This window comes from Chiloscyllium plagiosum, chromosome 28, assembly GCF_004010195.1.
Source record: "Chiloscyllium plagiosum isolate BGI_BamShark_2017 chromosome 28, ASM401019v2, whole genome shotgun sequence".
NCBI classification, from domain to species: domain Eukaryota; kingdom Metazoa; phylum Chordata; class Chondrichthyes; order Orectolobiformes; family Hemiscylliidae; genus Chiloscyllium; species Chiloscyllium plagiosum.
In genome coordinates, this window is record NC_057737.1 from 32,944,563 (window position 1) to 32,963,745 (window position 19,183).

Sequence of the window (19,183 nt, forward strand, 5' to 3'; positions counted from 1 at the left end):
TTACAAAAGACATGAGAGGCAATTATTTTATACAGAGAGAATACATGAATAGGAAAGGTTTAAGTGGAAAGGTGGGACTAGTTTAGTTGGGATTGTGTTTGGCATGGACTGGTTGGACTGAAGGGTCTGCTTCCATGCTGTATGACTCTATGAATAGCTGTCTTAACTTGTATTGCTAGGCCAGTGAGTTGGGCCAATCCCAAAGCCTCCATCAGAGCTAGCTGTCTAGGCCTTGATGCTGTGCAAGGGAAGTGAAGGCATACTCATTATGATTCCAAAGGGCCCGGGATTGACCCTTAAGACCATCAGTGATGAAATTTCTGTTGCAGTTTTTAGTTCATAGAATCCCCACAGTGTGGAAATAGGCCATTCAACCCCACAAGTCAACATCGACCCCCCAAAGAGTAATCCATCCAGATCCATTCCCTACTCTATTATACAACATTTACCCCTGACTAATGCACCTAACCTGCACATCCCTGAACACTATGGGCAATTTAGCATGGCCAATTCACCCTAACCTGCACATCTTTGAACTGTGGGAGGAAACCCATGCAGGCGCGAATGTGCAAACTCCACACAGTCAGTTGCCTGAGGCTGAAATTGAAATGGAGTCCATGGTGCTGTGAGGCAGCAGTGCTAACCACTGAGCCACTGTGCCGCCCATATGCTATCACATAGCTTTTTATTCTTATTTTGTTTCTATTAACTATTTAATGTTATATTAACTGATTAATTGTAAGCATATTGTAAATTGTAAATGATTTTGCAATTAGAATTAGTTTTGTTATTTAATGATTTCTAGTGAATGAGCACAAGTCAGCGAGGAAATTGAGTAGGAGGATAGCATAGCAAATAGGTAGAGTAGCAGGTGGGGAAGGTGGCAGAATGGGTAGGGCAATAGTTAAGTAGATAAGGGTTTAAGGTGGGTTGGTGATATTCTGGATGGGTAAGGCAGTTAGTGTAAGTCGGGTCTGGCCTGGAGGCATTCAGGGAGGAGGGCGTTTGGGGGATTGGTGGGGGCATTATCAGGGAGTTGGGAATTGGTCTTTGTGGAGAGAAGGAGTTCTGGGAGATGGTGTTAGGACAGGTGGAGAGGTATTGAATCAGGTGTAACTATATTGGAGGGTGTCAGGGGAGTTGGGGAAGGGGTTATGGATCTAGGAGAGGAGAGAAGAAGGTAGATCTGAGTGAAGTCAGTATGATTTGTCTATTGGAGGGTTGTTGTGAGGGTGTAGGGGGTGCGTAGCAGTTGTTGTCAGCTGGTTTAACAGTTACTCAGAAATTAAGCTAAGTCTTCTTGTTTTTCCTGGGTAACCATTAGTTAGAACTATCCAAAGTGTTAAACTGTAAATCAGACTTCCAGACCTGTGGGGCAGGTTGCTAATGCTAGTAACTACCCAAAAAAATTTTCAATTTCTCTGGTAATTCCTAAGAAGTCAGCTGCATCAGTACTTTCATGAGGTAAAACTCCTGGAACTCCTCCCTGATAGCATTGTGGGTTTACTTAAAACAAATGGATTGCAGCAGTTCAAGAAGGCAGCTCACCACCACCTCCTCAAGGGACAGGCAATAAATGCTAGCAAGCCCACATTCCATGACCGAACTGAAAAAAACCAGGATTTCCCTTTCACAATTCCTGCTTTATCTAAGCGTGCTGCTATCACATTAATAACAGCTAAACTTCATTACTGATTGACAATTCCTGTCTAGATTGCTACAATAGGAAGATCCAAGCCATCCATTTATACCTAATCTGCTAAATGTTGGTGCTGCAAGTGTTAAGGATCTTTGGTATTTCACTACAATTTTTTTCATTAATTGTATCTGTTTAAAGGAAAAAAACATCCTCATTCCAATGAGATCAATGATAACATATCTTTCAAAGTTGAAATTAATTTTAGATTTGCTTAGAATCTGGTCAAACTAGGATGTGTCCTCCTTTTATGCAAATAGTTAAACAATAGGAATGATTTATAAACCAGGGTTTCAGAACTATCCTCACAGAAGGTGTTGGAGGTTTGAAGGTGAGTGTCATCTGATTATAAGAGATTCGTTCTATTTGGGAAACTGATTGCTTGTCATTTTCCTTTTGAATATTTGAAGATTTGATATTCAGATACTTACTACTCTGAATTAATTCTTCATTTAAGCATGTTTTTACTCTTAAGTACAGAAATTATTTGTTCTTCTTCATCTAGCCAGTGTCTTTTTTTGTGTTCTTCTTTATTCTTCTGATCACTCTTTACATGTCACTGTTTAGTCTTGGAATCATCTGAGGAAATGTTTATATTTTCTCTCTCCAGAACTGGTAAAAGTCTATTTTACTCTTGATTTCTCTTGTAATTTGATCATGCATTTAGGAAATTATTTGCTTAGAAATTTATTTATCTTGCATACTCAGAGTTATATCTTGAAAGATCCTGCACTCATCATTAAACCCCAGAAGTATTTTTAACAGTTTCTTTGAGTTTTACCCTTTTAATGTTAAATACCTGGCTCCTGGTCTTAAGTACCTCTGACTATCCAGTCAAGTTCAACTTGATCAATCTTTGAATGTGCTCCCCCATGGATGGGACAACTTCCAAGTCCTGAAGCAAATTGTTTGGGAAGGGGATGATCAAATGTGAGAACGTGCAGAACAATGTTGAAAGAGACAATGCTCAAAGAAAGGTTGCTGCTTGTGCAAATCAGTTAGTTTTACAAATTGTCATAAAATGTTCTCTTAGAGTCATAGAGATGTACAGCATGGAAACAAACCTGTCCATGCCGACCAGATATCCCAACCCAATCTAGTCCCACTTGCCAGCACCCGGCCCATATCCCTCCAAACCCTTCCTATTCATATACCTATCCAAATGCCTCTTAAATGTTGCAATTGTACCAGCCTCCACCACATCCTCTGGCAGCTTATTCCATACACGTACCACCCTCTGCGTGAAAAAGTTGCACCTTTTATATCTTTCCCCTCTCACCCTAAACCTTGCCCTGGGTTTTTTTTTTAAGTAATTTGGTCTAATTTGTCACATCTCTATATTTACTGCTGTCCCCAACAGCTCAAAATCTTTGTTCAATTATCTCTGATAGATAGCATGAAAGTATGCTCTTGAAAGGAGTTGGAATTAGGCGGGGTTGTTGATGTTGATGCCAGACATATTTTCCTATTCACAAGCTAGAAAGAAAAATAATGAACTTTAAATACATAACGTCTGAGTCTTAAAAGGTTTGTCAACAGAATACAATTTCAATGTAATTGACATTGTCAAGTAGTTTTCAGACCTCTAATCCAGTAATTAATAGACCTTACATTTCATTCTTGTCATTTAATTTGGAAGAGAACCCCATGACCATTTTACTGAAGCTCCCTATTACTAATATTGTTAAGGTGTAGTTAGTTGGAAAAATATATTTTGTTTCTGGAGATAAATAGCTAAAAATGAAATGTCAGTGCTTTGCAAGTAATCCAAGTTACATGTGTACATGTTTGTACCTATTTGTCTTGACATGTTTCTATGTATGTGTGTGCTGTGGTGTGTCTGCTTCTAAAGGGTGGCATGGTGGCTCAGTGGTTAGCACTGTTGCCTCATAGCACCACAGACCTGGGCTCGAATCCAGCCTTGGGTGACGGGGTCTTTGTGGAATTTGCACATTCTCCTGTGGCTGTGTGGCTTTCCTCCCACACTCCAAACATATGCAGGTTAGGGGAATTGGCCATGATAGATTGCCTTGTAGTGTTCAGGGACGTGTAGGATAGTCCAGGGGAAATGTATTATAATAGATTAAGGGAATGGGTCTGGGTGGGTTCCCCTTTAGATTCCAGTATGGACTTATTGAGCTAATTGTCCTGTTTCCACACTGTTGGGTTCTTAAAAAATGTCAGTCTGCACTGTGAAACATGGATGGCCTTGCAGAAATGTTCACTTTATATCTTCAAGTTTTACTATATCAGTGATCTGTATGTACAATCCCTGACACATTGTCTAAATGTGGATCTTTCAGAATGGCACCTCTGTGGTCTCTGTGCGTGCTCCTCGCTGCACTTGTCCTGCTTCAGAATGATAAAGCTCATGCAGGTAAGAGTCTAAACTAACAATTCACATCATTAACATTTAGCATGGTACAGTCGGGCAAATTGCTGATGACACAAAGATTGGAGGTGTCGTTGATTGTATCAAGGGCATTTGCAGACTATAACAAGACATTGACAGAATGCAGAGCTGGGCTGAGAAATGGCAGATGGTATTCAACCTGGATAAATGCAAAGCGATGCATTTTGGAAGGTCGAACTTGAATACTGGATATAGGATTAAAGACAGGATTCTTGGCAGGTGGAGGAACAGCGGGATTTTAGTGTTCAAGTGCATAGATCCCTCAAAGTTGCCACTCAAGTGGATAGGGTTGTTAAGAAAGCATTTAGTGTTTTGGCTTTCATTAACAGGGGAATCGAGTTTAAGAGCCGCGATGTTTTGCTGCAGCTCCCTGGTGAGACCACACTTGGAATATGGTGTCCAGTTCTGTTTGCCCTACTATAGGAAAGGTGCGGAGCCTTTGGAGAGGGTACAAAGAAGGTTTACCAGGATGCTGCCTGGACTGGAGGGCTTGTCTTACAAAGAAAGATTAACTAAACTCGGACTTTTCTCTCTGGAAAGAAGGGGGAATAGAGGTGACCTGATTGAGATATACAAGGTAATGAGCGGCTTGGATAGAGTCGAAAGCCAGAGACCTTTCCCCAGGGCAGGATTGACTGTCACAAGGGATCACAGTTTTAAGGTGTTAGGAGGAAGATATAGAGGAGATGTCAGAGATAGGTTTTTTATGCAGAGAGTTGTGAATGCATGGAACACGTTGCCAGCGGTGGTGGTGGAAGCAGAGTCATTAGGGGCATTTAAGTGACTGCTGGACATGTACATGGACAGCAGTGAATTGAGGGATGTGTATGTTAGGTTATTTTATTTTAGATTAGGATTAATCCTAGGCACAACATTGTGGGTCGAAGGGCCTGTTCTGTGCAGTACTTTTCTACGTTCTATGTTCTAAACTGAGCCCAATTCTTCATATTTGCCTCACTTTGCCTCAGGCTAAATCAGGTGTGCAACAGTTTCTGTGTCCTGTGGGAAATGGCTTAGGGAAGTGGACAAGCAAATGTAAGAAGACTACTGTGTTAATGGTATAGAATAGCCTCTTAATAATCATAGTTAAACAAATGCAAAGTTTTTCTTGACAGGACATGCTAATGGAAATTTCTCGCCATAAGTAAGCTTGAAGCAAAGACATGAACAGTTATGCCAAAAATAATACATGATAATGAGGGGATTTAATCTGACAAATGATATTCATTACTTATTTCTTAAATGTAAAAGGTTTTAAATAAAGATATTTATGGCATTGGTAAGTTTAGTAATGAGTCATATTAACTTCTGCAAAATTCGGATCCATTAGATGTTTCACTAAAGTAAAATGTAAGCTACATTCAAGCTTGGAGTTTCTTTCTGCAAGCAAAAGTAATATGTACCCAGGATGTGAAGGACTGATATTTTTAATCAACTTATTCAGACATAGATCTGGTACAAGAGAGGAAACCCTTGAATCCTCACTTTCTAGTCCAGAGTATGGACAATATAACTGCACTGCAAGTCTCCAGAAAGATGAAATGGATATGCCAAGATGAAATTATTCTGAAGTTACCACACAAGCTGAACAGGATCATAACTCATGATGAGATAATAAATATAAATCGCCAATTGATTAGTTATTTCAATACGTTAACCTCCAACATCACGACACTGAATATGACTAACAGGAAACGAACAGTTTATCAGAACTTTCACAGAAAGGCAGCGGATCAATTGAATGCTTTAATGCATTGCTCATTTCTGTTTTCAAGTGACTGCTTGTCAATTAATTAATTATTATAACAGAGCAGGAATTGTTTGCATGACTTCAATGACTGCTGGTTACCTGCTTGATATACCCAGTGCTTACGAATTAACTAAATTCAAATTAACTTTGAATGATTTTACAGCAAATGCTACAACAGGAGAAACAAGCATGGGTCAATGCGTTCAATTAATTTGTATTCTGCAGGAGAGAGGAACATGTGCAGAAGGGAAGAATTGTGATTGATAGCGTAAAGGGGAGACGGTTGTGATTGATAGTGTGACAGGAAGGGGCTTTTACTGACAGTACACGGAGGAACTGGGCTGTCATTGACAGGGTGGAGCTGTCATTTAGAGGGTGAGACTGGGGCTGATATTGAGGGGGAGACAGTGAGGCCATAATTGTTAGATGAGAGAAGTTCACTAATCAGCAGTGCAGGCAAGAGGTGTTGTAATTTTTTTATTCAGTCATGAGATGTGGATTTTACTGAGGAAACGATATATCTTCCATTACCATTGAGAAGGTAATGATGAGCTGCTTTCTTGGTGAAGGAAGTTATTTCCAGATTTTGACCCAATGACAGTGAAAGAACAGTGATAAATTTCCAAGTCAGGGTGTTGTGTGGCTTGGAGAGGAACTTTCAGATGATGGTGTTCCCCTGTATCTATTGACCTTGTCCTTCTGGATATAATGGATATGGATTTGGAAGATGCTGTCTAAGAAGCCTTGGTGAATTTCTACAGTTCCTCTGGTAGACGGCACACACTGCTGCTATGTGTATCAGCGGTATAGGAAATGAACATCAATGGTTGTGAATGTGGTGCCAATGAAGGTGTGCTGCTTTGGTCTGGATAGTCTTGAGCTTCTTGAGTGTTTATAGAGCTGCATCCATCCAGGAAAATGGGGATTATTCCATCACACTTTTCACTTATGTCTTTTGGACGCTTGTTAGTTCTGAAAACTATGACAAAAATACAGGCCAAGATTAAACAGAAAAAGAAAGCCTATGATAGTCACAAAAAAACTTAACACTGCAGAAAGCCTATAGGAATACAGACAGCACAGGGATTAAGTTTAAAAAAAAAAGGAAATCAGAGCAAGGGCATGTAAAAATATTAGCCATCAAGACAAATGAAAACCTAAAAAAGATGTTTTACCAGCATATAAAGAGCAAAAGGATAGTTAAGGAAAAAGTAGGACCTATCAGAGGTGAAGAAGGAAACTTGTGTGAAGATGCAGAGATTATGGGAAAAACTTTAAATCAATATTTTGTCTCTGTATTCACAAGGGAAAGGGATGATGCAGATATGGTAATCCAAGAGGAGTAGTGTGAAATATTGTACAAGGTAATAATAATACAAGAGGAAGTGTTCAAGGAATTGGAATCCTTGAAAGTGGATAAGTCGCCAGAGCTGAATAGATTATTGCCTAGAATATTGAAGATGGTCAGGAAGGAAATAACAGAGGATTATTTTCTAAACTTCAATAGACGCAGGTGAGGTGTAGGGGGGACTGGAGAAATGCAAATGTGTTCTATTGTTTATAAAAGGTACAATGGAAATGCCAATAAATTATAGGCCATTTAATCTTACTTCAACAGTGGACAAATTGTTAGAATCAATCCTGAGAGATTGGATAAACTATCACTTAGAAAGGCATGGACTAGTCAGCTCTTGTGAAGGGAAGGTCATGCTTTATAAATCTGATTGATCATCCTTCTCACAGACTCAAAGAATTAATGAGAGTAATGCAGAAATGAATTTTAGTAAAGCATTTGACAAGGTCCAACATGGCAGACTGGCCAAAAAGGTAAAAGCCCACAGGACAAACAGTAATATGTCAAATTGAATCCAAAGTCAACTTAAATTCAAATTCAATTCAACTTAATAACAAAAAAAAGGATAATGATCGATGGCTGCCCTTGCAAATGGAAAGCTGTTTCAAATAGTGCTTCATAGAGCTCAGTGTTGGCACACTTGCTGTTTGTTTTATACATTAACGATTTGGACTTGAACATAAGGGACACAATTGGGAAATTTGCAGGCTACAGAGAAATTGCTCCAAAATTATATAGGCGGATTGGTGGAGAGGGCAGGAAAGTGGCAGATGGTGTTCAATTCAGATAAGTGTGAGGTAGGTCAAGCAGTAAACCAGAAATACACTATAAATGGGAATATACTGAGAGGCGTAGATGAAGTGAAAGATCTTGCGCATGCAAGTGCACAGGTCCTTCAAGGTAACAGGACAGGTAGGTAAGGTTGTAATGAAGGTAGGTAAAAACAATGACTGCAGATGCTGAAAACCAGATTCTGGATTAGTGGTGCTGGAAGAGCACAGCAGTTCAGGCAGCATCTGAGGAGCAGTAAAATCAACATTTCGAGCAAAAGCCCTTCATCAGGAATAAAGGCAGAGAGCCTGAAGCGTGGAGAGATAAGCTAGAGGAGGTTGGGGGTGGAAGGCGTCTGGTGGTGAGGGAGCGGCGGTGGAGGAGGCCCAGCACCTCCATATCCTCGGCAGAGTGGGGGGGGGAGTTGAAATGTTGGGCCACGGGGCGGTGTGGTTGATTGGTGCGGGTGTCTCGGAGATGTTCCCTAAAGTGCTCTGCTAGGAGGCGTCCAGTCTCCCCAATGTAGAGGAGACCGCATCGGGAGCAATGGATACAATAGATGATATTCGTGTATGTGCAGGTAAAAGTTTGATGGATGTGGAAGGCTCCTTTAGGGCCTTGGATGGAGGTGAGGGAGGAGGTGTGGGCGCAGGTTTTACAGTTCCTGCGGTGGCAGGGGAAAGTGCCAGGATGGGAGGGTGGGTGGTAGGGGGGCGTGGACCTGACCAGGTAGTCACGGAGGGAACGGTCTTTGCGGAAGGCGGAGAGGGGTGGGGAGGGAAATATATCCCTGGTGGTGGGGTCTGTTTGGAGGTGGCGGAAATGTCGGCGGATGATTTGATTTATGCGAAGATTGGTAGGGTGGAAGGTGAGCACCAGGGGCGTTCTGTCCTTGTTACGGTTGGAGGGGTGGGTTCTGAGGGCGAAGGTGCGGGATGTGGACGAGATGCATTGGAGGGCATCTTTAACCACGTGGGAAGGGAAATTGCGGTCTCTAAAGAAGGAGGCCATCTGGTGTGTTCTGTGGTGGAATTGGTCCTCCTGGGAGCAGATACGACGGAGGCGGAGGAATTGGGAATACGGGATGGCATTTTTGCAGGAGGTGGGGTGGAAAGAGGTATAATCCAGGTAGCTGTGGGAGTCGGTGGGTTTGTAAAACATGTCAGTGTCAAGTCGGTCATCATTAATGGAGGCTGTGGGAAGTTGTAATGAAGGTATATGGAATGATCTCTCCATCATTAGCAGAGATATAGAATACAAAAGTCAGGATATAATGACGAAACTATGGAAGACACTGCTGAGGCCACAGCTGGAGTATTGTGTGCAGATCTGGTCACCACTTACAGGAAGGACGTAATTGCCTGGAGAGAGTGCAGAGAAGATTTACTAAGGTGTTGCCAGGGCTGAAGAATTGTAGCTATGATGAGTGATTGGAGAGTTTGGGATTGTTTTCCTTGGAACAGAGAAGACTGAGGGGTGACATGATGGTGATATATAAAATTGTGAAAGATAGAATAGACTGGAGGAAACTGTTTCCCTTCCCAGTGAGTTCAAAAACGAGAGTCATTGATTCAAACTGAGTGGCAGAAGGATTTGAGCGGATGTGAGGTGAAAGTTTCTTTATGTAAAGTGAGGTGGGTATTTGGAATTCACTGCAGAGTTAGTGGTGGTGACAGAGACCCGAAACTCTTTTAAAGAGTACCCAGATTTGCACTTTAACTGCTTTAAACTGCAGTGCTTTGGGCCGTGTGCAAGAAGATGATATTAGAAAGGGCACCTGGGTGACTTTGGGTTGGCATGGACAAGATGGTCCAAATGCTATCCTTCTGGGCTGTACCATTTTAATGATTCTAATACATAAATAATTGTTGAGATTGAGACAATCCCAATGTTTTGGGAGAGTAGTTGTGGCAGAGAATACTGGTGAAGGATATGGCTTAATATGTACAAAGCTTCTATTTAACTTTGACTGTGCGTCCATATCCTCTCCTGTCCCTCTATCAATGGGATTTTAAGATGTACCCTACCATTTTCTTTAAATGATGGCGATTGTTCCCAAATTACTTTTGTTTCATTTTCTAACACTGTAGATTAAAGAAGAAAGTAAAAGTATTTCAGTACATTAACAGGTTGTTAGTTTCACTTTAACAATTTTACAATACTTCCATGTATTCAGCTTTTCACTCAATCTTTCCAAACCTTTTAGTCGAAGAATGCTTTTATGTCCCTACTGATTCTGTGTGACTGAGAGGTGTTGTGTTTCTACTGTAGATGACGACAAATCCTTGGGCAGTCCATTTGTACAAAGAGCTGTACGGGAAGCCATTGAACTGGTGGACAAAGCGTACAAGGAGACCAGAGTTAGGTGGGTTCTTTGCTTATGTAGCAGTGTCAGGTTGGGTTCTCTATAAAGAGCTCAACTCCTAAAATTTATATGGAATAAGGGCTATCATATTCGCAATGCAAAGAACATTTATTTTGTGAAGAGCAAATTTCAGTAGAGACTGTCAATTTGAAATAAAGAACATGTTGAAAATACTCAGCAGGTATGGCAGCTTTTGTACAGAGAGAAAAAGTGAATATTTCATGTCTGCCATCTTTGATCAGTTTTTTGGTGTGCTAATTCACTCAAAGATCTGGTATTGAGGTAATCGACTAACCTTATTCTGGGCCTATAAACCTGAGCTCTGGATACTCCAGGTGGCAGAAACAGTTTATTTGCAATCTTTAAAGAACTATACACATTTTTGTAATATCATGCTACGTTCATATATGACCAAAGCAAAATGTACCTATTCTACTCACCCTCTTCTCAAAGCACATTAGATTAGATTAGATTACTCACAGTGTGGAAACAGGCCCTTCGACCCAACAAGTCCACACCGACCCGCCGAAGCACAACCCACCCAGACCCATTCCCCTACATTTACCCCTGCCCCTAACACTACAGGCAATTTAGCATGGCCAATTCACCTAACCTGCACGTTTTTGGACTGTGGGAGGAAACCGGAGCACCCGGAGGAAACCCACGCAGACACGGGGAGAATGTGCAAACTCCACACAGTCAGTCGCCTGAGGCGGGAATTGAACCCGGGTCTCTGGCACTGTGAGGCAACGGTGCTAACCACTGTGCCAACCTGCCGCCCACATGCTAGGAATCAAATTAGCGTGCCTTTATTACAGCATTTTTCCATTGTGAACCATGTGAAAAATGCATGGTTCTCCAGCTGCTATTACAGCAAGACCTCTACAATATTACAATGCAACCCCTTAGGACAAAATGCCAGCATACAACTTCCCTTCCCTATTGTGTAGTGTTGATACAGTACTATGTTAAAGCTGCAATTTGTAGCGTTCACTTGAAACTGCCATATTGAGCAGCACCAGTAGATGGAGATAGAAGAAAAGCCGGAGCTAGAATAGAAAAGCTATCACTAAAATATCTAGATTGTTTAATTCTACAATATTAAATGCTCATCTCTCTCAAGTCCAAAGAATCCCGAATCAGTCAAAAACCTCAAAACTTGCTTGTTGTACTTTCTATTTGTCATTCTCTCGGGTACCTAAATCCCTCTGAGTGCCAAAATGATTCTCACCTTTTAACACAAAGCCTTCTACAATTGCTTTACCTATTGCTGCCTTATTTCCAACCACCTTGCAGCTTTCTTTAGTCCCCAGCTTTGTATCATCAGAAAACTTGCACATAGTGCACGCATGCTATTATTGAAGCCACTGCTCAGTGAGTGGATCTCCATCACTGATTTTAAACACTGAGCTTGTTCGTTGTAACATGCGATAGCTGTAGTCTGAGTCAGGATCTGAATCCCTCATTATCTCTGTCTGATTTGAGTCTATTATTTTCCAGCCAAAAACAGCATCTGAGCAAAAGATCCTTGAGTGCTGGTGACCTCCTGCGTTTCTTCAAACACCCAGTGGCAACAACCAGGGTTGCAGTGCGATCAGCAGAGTACATGGAAAACACACTGCGCCTCATTCAGCAGCATGTCCATCGAGTCCACAAACGCTCACTGAATGCAACAGGTCAGTTAGAGAACAAGGGACTGGGACCTGGAGCAGATACAGATGGGCTTCCATTGGCCCAGTCTCCTCCTTCTAACGTTCCCAGTGAATGATGGGTTAGTTTTAGAAATCCCTGTGATTTTACAAATCCCTAACAAATTGAGCTATGTAGGATGATTCAGAAAAGCCAGGTTTGCAGGAGGATGGTGCGGGAAGAGGTCAGGGTGAGTGTGAGCCAGGGCAGAACAGCGCTTGATGATTGAATTCAGTAAACCGAGAGGCAATATCCTGTCTGATCTTCAGCAGCTTACCCTGCATTTTACCGGATTGCTTCTTGTGTCAGATACCTGCCCCAATGCTCTGCAGTCAGTCTGTCCCATCCTTTCAGCAAGAGCAGGATCAAGGTGGATTTCCTCGGTATCAGCTCTAGCTGTTGACCAATGTGAGAGGCTGTCCTCTCATAAACATCTCCGGAAGCAGCCTGTTTGGGAGCTGGGGAAAGTCTCTCATACATAATTATGTGAATCAGAGATCAAACCCCCAGTGGTGCAACAGCAAACCACACAGTGGTACAAAGCAACAGACAGAACATGGAGTGTTGTGAATGTCTGCACCGTTATCTAACCAAGAATTTACCAACTATAAATACGGGGACTCCTATTGAACTGGTTATTTAACTGGTGTAATTAATGAGTGAATTTCTCAGAGATCAGAACTGGTTAACGAGTGTGTGTTTCCTCCAGATTTATTAACACCAGCTGACCTGGATACCATTGCACGTGTCACAGGCTGTCTGGCCATACGTCAACCTCCAATATGTAAAGACGACTGTTTTTCAGACCGATACAGGACTTTCACCTCTGTGTGCAACAACAGGTAGGAACTGATGCTGCTACCTGACCATTTTGTTAAGTTCCAAGAAGGACCAGGAAGTCAAAATATTTAACAGGTGGAGCTGAACATGTGAGTCCAATCACATGATATAATGATGCCATCTGGTCTAACCTTGCTGTCTGTTTACTCAACAGACGGTAAAGTTAGGCCAAACTCTTCTCACCCGAAATGGCAGATGACATCATTATATCACATGAATGGATCCTTAAAGTGACAGTCCAACAAACACACACAAACATTCAACATTCCGCCCCCCACCCCACACACCCCACTTTACATTAGAGATTCCTGCAATGAAAATATCCACGATATTGACAATCATGTATACCACACTTGCTAGGTAAGATGTTCTAGAAGATGTCGATTCCTGTGTGGCTGTCAGGGTTCTTCATGTGTCTATTTATTTTTTTCATAGACTTAGACATCATCTGTCACTGTCCTTTTCCTGAAATCACTGAATGTTTGAACAGTGTTGTGCTATTCTTCACGAAGGTACTGAATTGACAAATGGCCAAAGTGTTTAATAGTGGGAGCTTTATGAAGGAGATGTTTATTTTGAAGGCATCAAGGTTAAAGTACCCTGCTCCCATGCAAAATGTTCAGTGATGTCATCAGTACGTCATGTGAGTGGACTTTTAAAGGGACAGTCCACCAAATGTACACACACTGGATTGGTCGCCTATAGACACGAGACGTTGTAGTGTGGAAAAGACATTCAGATCAACTCTTCAAAACAATGCACCAGAGATAACATCAGTTGAAGATCTACAGATTATGTGTGAAATAGAAACCTGGATCCAGCTGACAATGCAATAGCAACACCTGAGGGAGGCATTTGATGAATGTCTGCATTTCTTTATCTTCATTCTAATTAACATGTGTTGATAAACTGTGAACTATGAGCACACACAAAAAAACCATGAAGAAAGCTAGCTCTTCTGAATAAAAGAAATGAGTGTGTTTCATTTCTGTCATTTCTGCGGGGGATGGTCAACATTCTTTTATCATGTGGTGATTGGATGATGTTTTCTCATACACTCGCAAAGGACAGGCCTACAACTGGTCAGCAGCAGCTTCAGAAGCCAGCACAAAGTAATGACAGGTTCCAGCCTCCACATGCTACAGACTGAAGGCATTTTCAGACTCTGCCATATTTCAGGCTTCAGACAAAGCAACTTGCATTGATATAGTGGCCTTAACATGGAAAACTATCCCAAAGTGTCACATAGAAGTATACTGAAAGAAAATGGATAAAATGCGTTGAGGTTGAAGGATTGTCAATTTGAAGAGTATGTTTCAAGTGTGGATTCTGAGATAACAACATCCTTTCAGCAGCAGATGAACTGATAGAGGGGAAAAGACAGATAAGATTGCAGAGTGGCTTGTCATTGTGAAGACAAGTTTCAAAAATATAGATTCAAAGTTCCTCAGGCTTTTCTGGGCAAAGGCAGACCATTGAAGCCAGACAAGGGACCTGCTTTCATAGAAGCAAAGCAAGCATATGTCATAGAGCTGTACGGCATGGAAACAACTCATCCAAGCTGACCAGATCTAGATACAAGAATAAAGTTAGCTGATATCCCTATGTTTGTTCACAATCATATTAATCAGCAACATCTCGGTGAATAAGAAGAGATTCTTCAGGGACTCTGGAAATAATGAGTCTAGGATTTGGAAGTGTTAGGCCACTGAACAGTTCCTCCTTCTGAGCTGCGCAATCTCCATTTTTAGTTTATTTTCATCTCCTAACATTTTTAATCTCTCTCTCTCTCTCTCCCCGTTAGATGAATATCTAATATTATCTCTATTGTTGCAGTTGTTTTTACAAATGATGTCTTCCACATTTGCGACAAGGGTTAATTTTACCTTAATACCTTAATCCCAAGGCTAAGCAACATATAAAATGTCTTTTGCCTCTTCTAAATTAACAGCTATAAACGATAAGCAACAGAAGCAAGAAGAGGCTGTTTGTTTCCTCAGGCCTGTCAACCATTCAAAATGTCATGACTGATATACCTCAAGCCTCAACTCCTCTAACATAGCTTCTCAGTGCCCTGAACTCCTGATATTACAAAATTCCATCCAATCCTTCTTTAAGTACTTATAAGGATTTTGTCTCAACAGCTCTCTGCAATTGAGACTTCCAGGCATTCACTATTGTCCAGAAGAAAAATTCCTTTACATCCACTTTAGTTTATATGATTCCCCTTATTCTGTAAAAATATTGCCTAGTTAAAGATAGCCCCATAAGTGGAAACATTTTCTCTCCAACCATTCTGTCAAGGCCCCTCAGAATCTTGTATATTTAAATAAGATCATTCTCCTAAATATTAATGATTAACAGTCTAACATGTTTTGTCATTCCTAATAAGTCAACGCATTCATCCCAGGAACTGCCAGTTAAATCTGTTTTGAATTGTCTCTAGTGCCAATAATTCCTTCCTTAAAAAAGGGAACCAAAATTGTACACAGTTCTCTAGGTGAATTGAATTGAATTGAATTTATTGTCACGTGTACCGAGGCACTGTGAAAAGCTTTGTCTTGCAAGCAATACAGGCAGATCACAGAGTTAAATAGCATAGATAGTAAATAATAGGTGAACAGCGGCAAAATCAAAACACAGGTACAGGCAAATGCTAAGAGTTTATGAGTCCATTCGGTATTCTAACAACAGTAGGGTACAAACTGTTTTGAAACCAGCTGGTGCGTGTGTTCAGGCGTCTGTACCTTCTCTCCAATGTAGAAAAGAATTGCCAGGGTGAGATGGATCTTTGAGAATGCTGGCGGCCTTTCCTTGACAGCAGGCCTGGTAGATGGATTCTATAGATGGGAGGTTGGCCTTTGTGATTGTCCAGGCCGAGTTCACCACTCTCTGCAACCGTGTCCAATCTTGAATGGTACAGTTGCCATACCAGGTGTGGCCTCAACAGAACGCTGTATGCTTATAACAAGTTTTACCTTATTTTTAAACTCCAACCCCTCAGCAATAAAGACCAAAATTCCATTTGCCTTCTTAAGTACTTTCGGCTCCTGCATGCTAACTTCTTGTATTTCATGTTCGAGAACATCCAGATCACCCCACCCAGCCCTGCACTGGACCTTTCTGATGTCTCTCTCTGTCTTCCATGTAAGTAACAGTCTGCTTTTCAGCTCTTCCTCACAAAGTGAATGACCTCACACTTCCTTAAATTGGACTCCATCTGCCAGCTTTTTGCCCACTTGCTCAGTCTATCCTTATCCCCACGCAGATTATAGGGCCCCTCAAAGATCAGCAAGTCGGCCTTTGTGTGGTCAGCAGAAAATGGGGGAGATACTAAATGAGTATTTTCCATCAGTATTTACTATGGAAAAGGATTTGGGAGATATAGACTGTAGGGAAATAGATGGTGGCATCCTGCAAAATGTCAAGATTACAGAGGAGGAAGTGCTGGATGTCTTGAAATGGTAAAGGTGGATAAATCCCCAGGACCAGATCAGATGTACTCTAGAACCCTGTGGGAAGCTAGAGAAGTGATTGCTGGGCCTCTTGCTGAGATATTTGTATCATCGATAGTCACAGGTGAGGTGCCGGAAGACTGAAGGTTGGCAAACGTGGTGCCACTGTTTAAGAAGGGTGGTAAGAATAAGCTAGGGAACTAAGTTGTTGGAGGGAACCCTGAGGGATGGGATGTACATATATTTGGAAGGGCAAGGACTGATTCGGGATAGTCAACATGGCTTTGTGCATGGGGAGTCAGGTCTCACAAACTTGATTGAGTTTTTTGAAGAAGTAACAAAGAGGATTGATGAGGGCAGAGCGGTAGATGTGATCTGTATGGACTTCAGTAAGGCGTTCAATAAGGTTCCCCATGGGAGACTGATTAGTAAGGTTAGATCTCACGGAATACAGGGAGAACTAGCCATTTGGATTCAGAACTGGCTCAAAGATAGAAAACAGAGGGTGGTGGTGGAGAGTTGTTTTTCAGACTGGAGGCCTGCGTCCTCTACTTTTTGTCATTTACATAAATGATTTGGATGCGAGCATAAGGGGTACAGTCAGTAAGTTTGCAGATGACACCAAAATTGGAGGTGTAGTGGACAGTGAAGAGGGTTACCTCAGATTACAACAGGATCTTGATCAGATGGGCCAATGGGCTAAGAATTGGCAGATAGAGTTTAATTCAGATAAATGCGAGGTGCTGCATTTTGGGAAAGCAAATCTTAGCAGGACTTAAACACTTAATGGTAAGGTCCTAGGGAGTATTGCTGAACAAAGAGGCCTTAGAGTGCAGGTTCATAGCTCCTTGAAAGTGGAGTCACAGGATAGTGAAGAAGGCATTTGGTATGCTTTCCTTTATTGGTCAGAGTATTGAGTACAGGAGTTGGGAGGTCATGTGTGGCTGTACAGGACATTGGTTTGGCCACTGTTGGAATATTGCATGCAATTCTAGTCTCCTTCCTATCAGAAAGATGTTGTGAAAGTTAAAAGGGTTCAGAAAATATTTACAAGGATGTTGCCAGGGTTGGAGGATTTGAGCTATGGGGAGAGGTTGAACAGGCTGGGGTTGTTTTCCCTGGAGCATCGGAGGCTGAGGGGTGATATAATAGAAGTTTACAAAATTATGAGGGACAGGATAGGATAAATAGACAAAGTCTTTTCCCTGGGGTGGGGGAGTCCAGAACTAGAGGGCATAGGTTTAGGGTGAGAGGGGAAAGATATAAAAGAGACCTACAGGACAACTTTTTCACACAGAGGGTGGTACGTGTATGGAATGAGCTGCCAGAGGAAGTGGTGGACACTGGTACAATTGCAACATTTAAGAGGCTGTTGGATGGGTATATGAATAGGAAGGGTTTGGAGGGATATGGGCTGGGTGCTGGCAGGTGGCACTAGATTGGGTTGGGATATCTGGTTGGCATGGGCGGGTTGGACCGAAGCATCTGTTTCCATGCTGTACACCTCTATGACTCTATGACTCTATCTGTGGCCAATATTCCCCCATGAGGTGAGTTTTGGATCTATCTCTGTTTTGAGTATTAGTTTGTAAGTGGCTGGAAAGGACCAGTTGCTAATTGGTTCCCTGTTCTCCACCCAAGGTGACTGCCCTTTTTAATGAAACCAGTGGAAAAGGTGGGTAGGTGAGGTGGGTAATCCTTCCCAAAATAACAACTGGCCCTGAGCTGTTTAGATCAGGGACAATAATCATTTACAACTTTTACTTAATGCCATTGTTTGTTAATTATTACGTTAATTGAAAGAAAATTCCTGCAGAAAACGTCGAACAGCCACTTGCTGTCAGTCCTTTACTGCGATATTGTTTGTGCCAGTTCCCCTCAAACTAATTTCTTCTTTTGGATCAGGTGTCCTGCGTGCAAAGAAATGAATGTTTTGTTTTCCTGATTTCCAGGAGGAAGCCTCGCCTGGGATCATCCCACATTGCATTCACCCGATGGCTCCCACCTCGCTATGAAGATGAGTTTTCACTTCCACTGGGCTGGACTCCAAGCAGACGAGTATCAGGATTCACTCTGCCACTGGTAACTATGCACACTTCAGGCAGAAATAAATCTGGTTCACTGAAAAACCTACTCTCAAATGTATTGAACCCCACCTTCCAGGAAGCAGGCAGTGGGTGTGCTAGTACAGTGTCCTTTCACTTAGCAATAAATCCAATCCAGTCAGATGGAATGAAGCTCTTTTTTTCATCCTTTAGCAATCTTTAACAAGTTGTCTCTGTATCGAAAAAGCCCAGTTCCTAAAGGGCACAGCCACAAAATAAAGTGCTGCTCCTTAATGCAGTACAAACTAGCTGCAGGTTTGTAGCCACACTTAGAAAGACTGTTGTATGAAGAGATGCACAAATGACCTTGAATAAAAGCCAACTGTGAACTATCTTTGGAGCTGTATCTTTAGAGGGTTGGCTAGATTAATTCCAGTAATGAAAGACTTGTCTTACAAAGAGACAATGAGCAATTTAGGCCTATATTCACCAGAGTTTAGGAGAATGAGAGGCAATCTATAAGATGCAAAAGTAGATGTTTACCCCTTATGGGACAATCAAGAATGAGAGTTCATAGTTTTAGGCTAAGATGTGGCAGATTTAAAAGCAATGTGGATTACTTTTCTCTAAGTGACATGAATCTGTGGAATTCGCTAACCAGAGTGCCATGGTTGCTAAAACACTGTGCAAATTTGGGGAAGAGTTGGACACATTTTTAATTAGTAATGTGCTAAAAGGTTAAGGGCAGTGGGCACAAAATGAGACCAGCCATGGTTGATTAAATGAGAGTGCAGGCTTGAGAGGT

General features: G+C 41.7%; 1 protein-coding gene across 1 annotated transcript in view; it reads left to right on the forward strand.

Annotated features, from left to right (window-relative positions):
- Nucleotides 1-3,998: 3,998 nt before the first annotated feature.
- LOC122564097 (eosinophil peroxidase-like) overlaps nt 3,999-19,183 on the forward strand; it is a 38,796-nt gene continuing 23,611 nt past the window's right edge. The window contains exons 1-5 of the mRNA XM_043718658.1: nt 3,999-4,073; nt 10,256-10,349; nt 11,850-12,025; nt 12,748-12,880; nt 18,286-18,415. Coding sequence (XP_043574593.1) covers nt 4,001-4,073; nt 10,256-10,349; nt 11,850-12,025; nt 12,748-12,880; nt 18,286-18,415 — 606 coding nt within the window. The 5' untranslated portion in view covers nt 3,999-4,000. The remainder of the gene's footprint in view (nt 4,074-10,255; nt 10,350-11,849; nt 12,026-12,747; nt 12,881-18,285; nt 18,416-19,183) is intronic.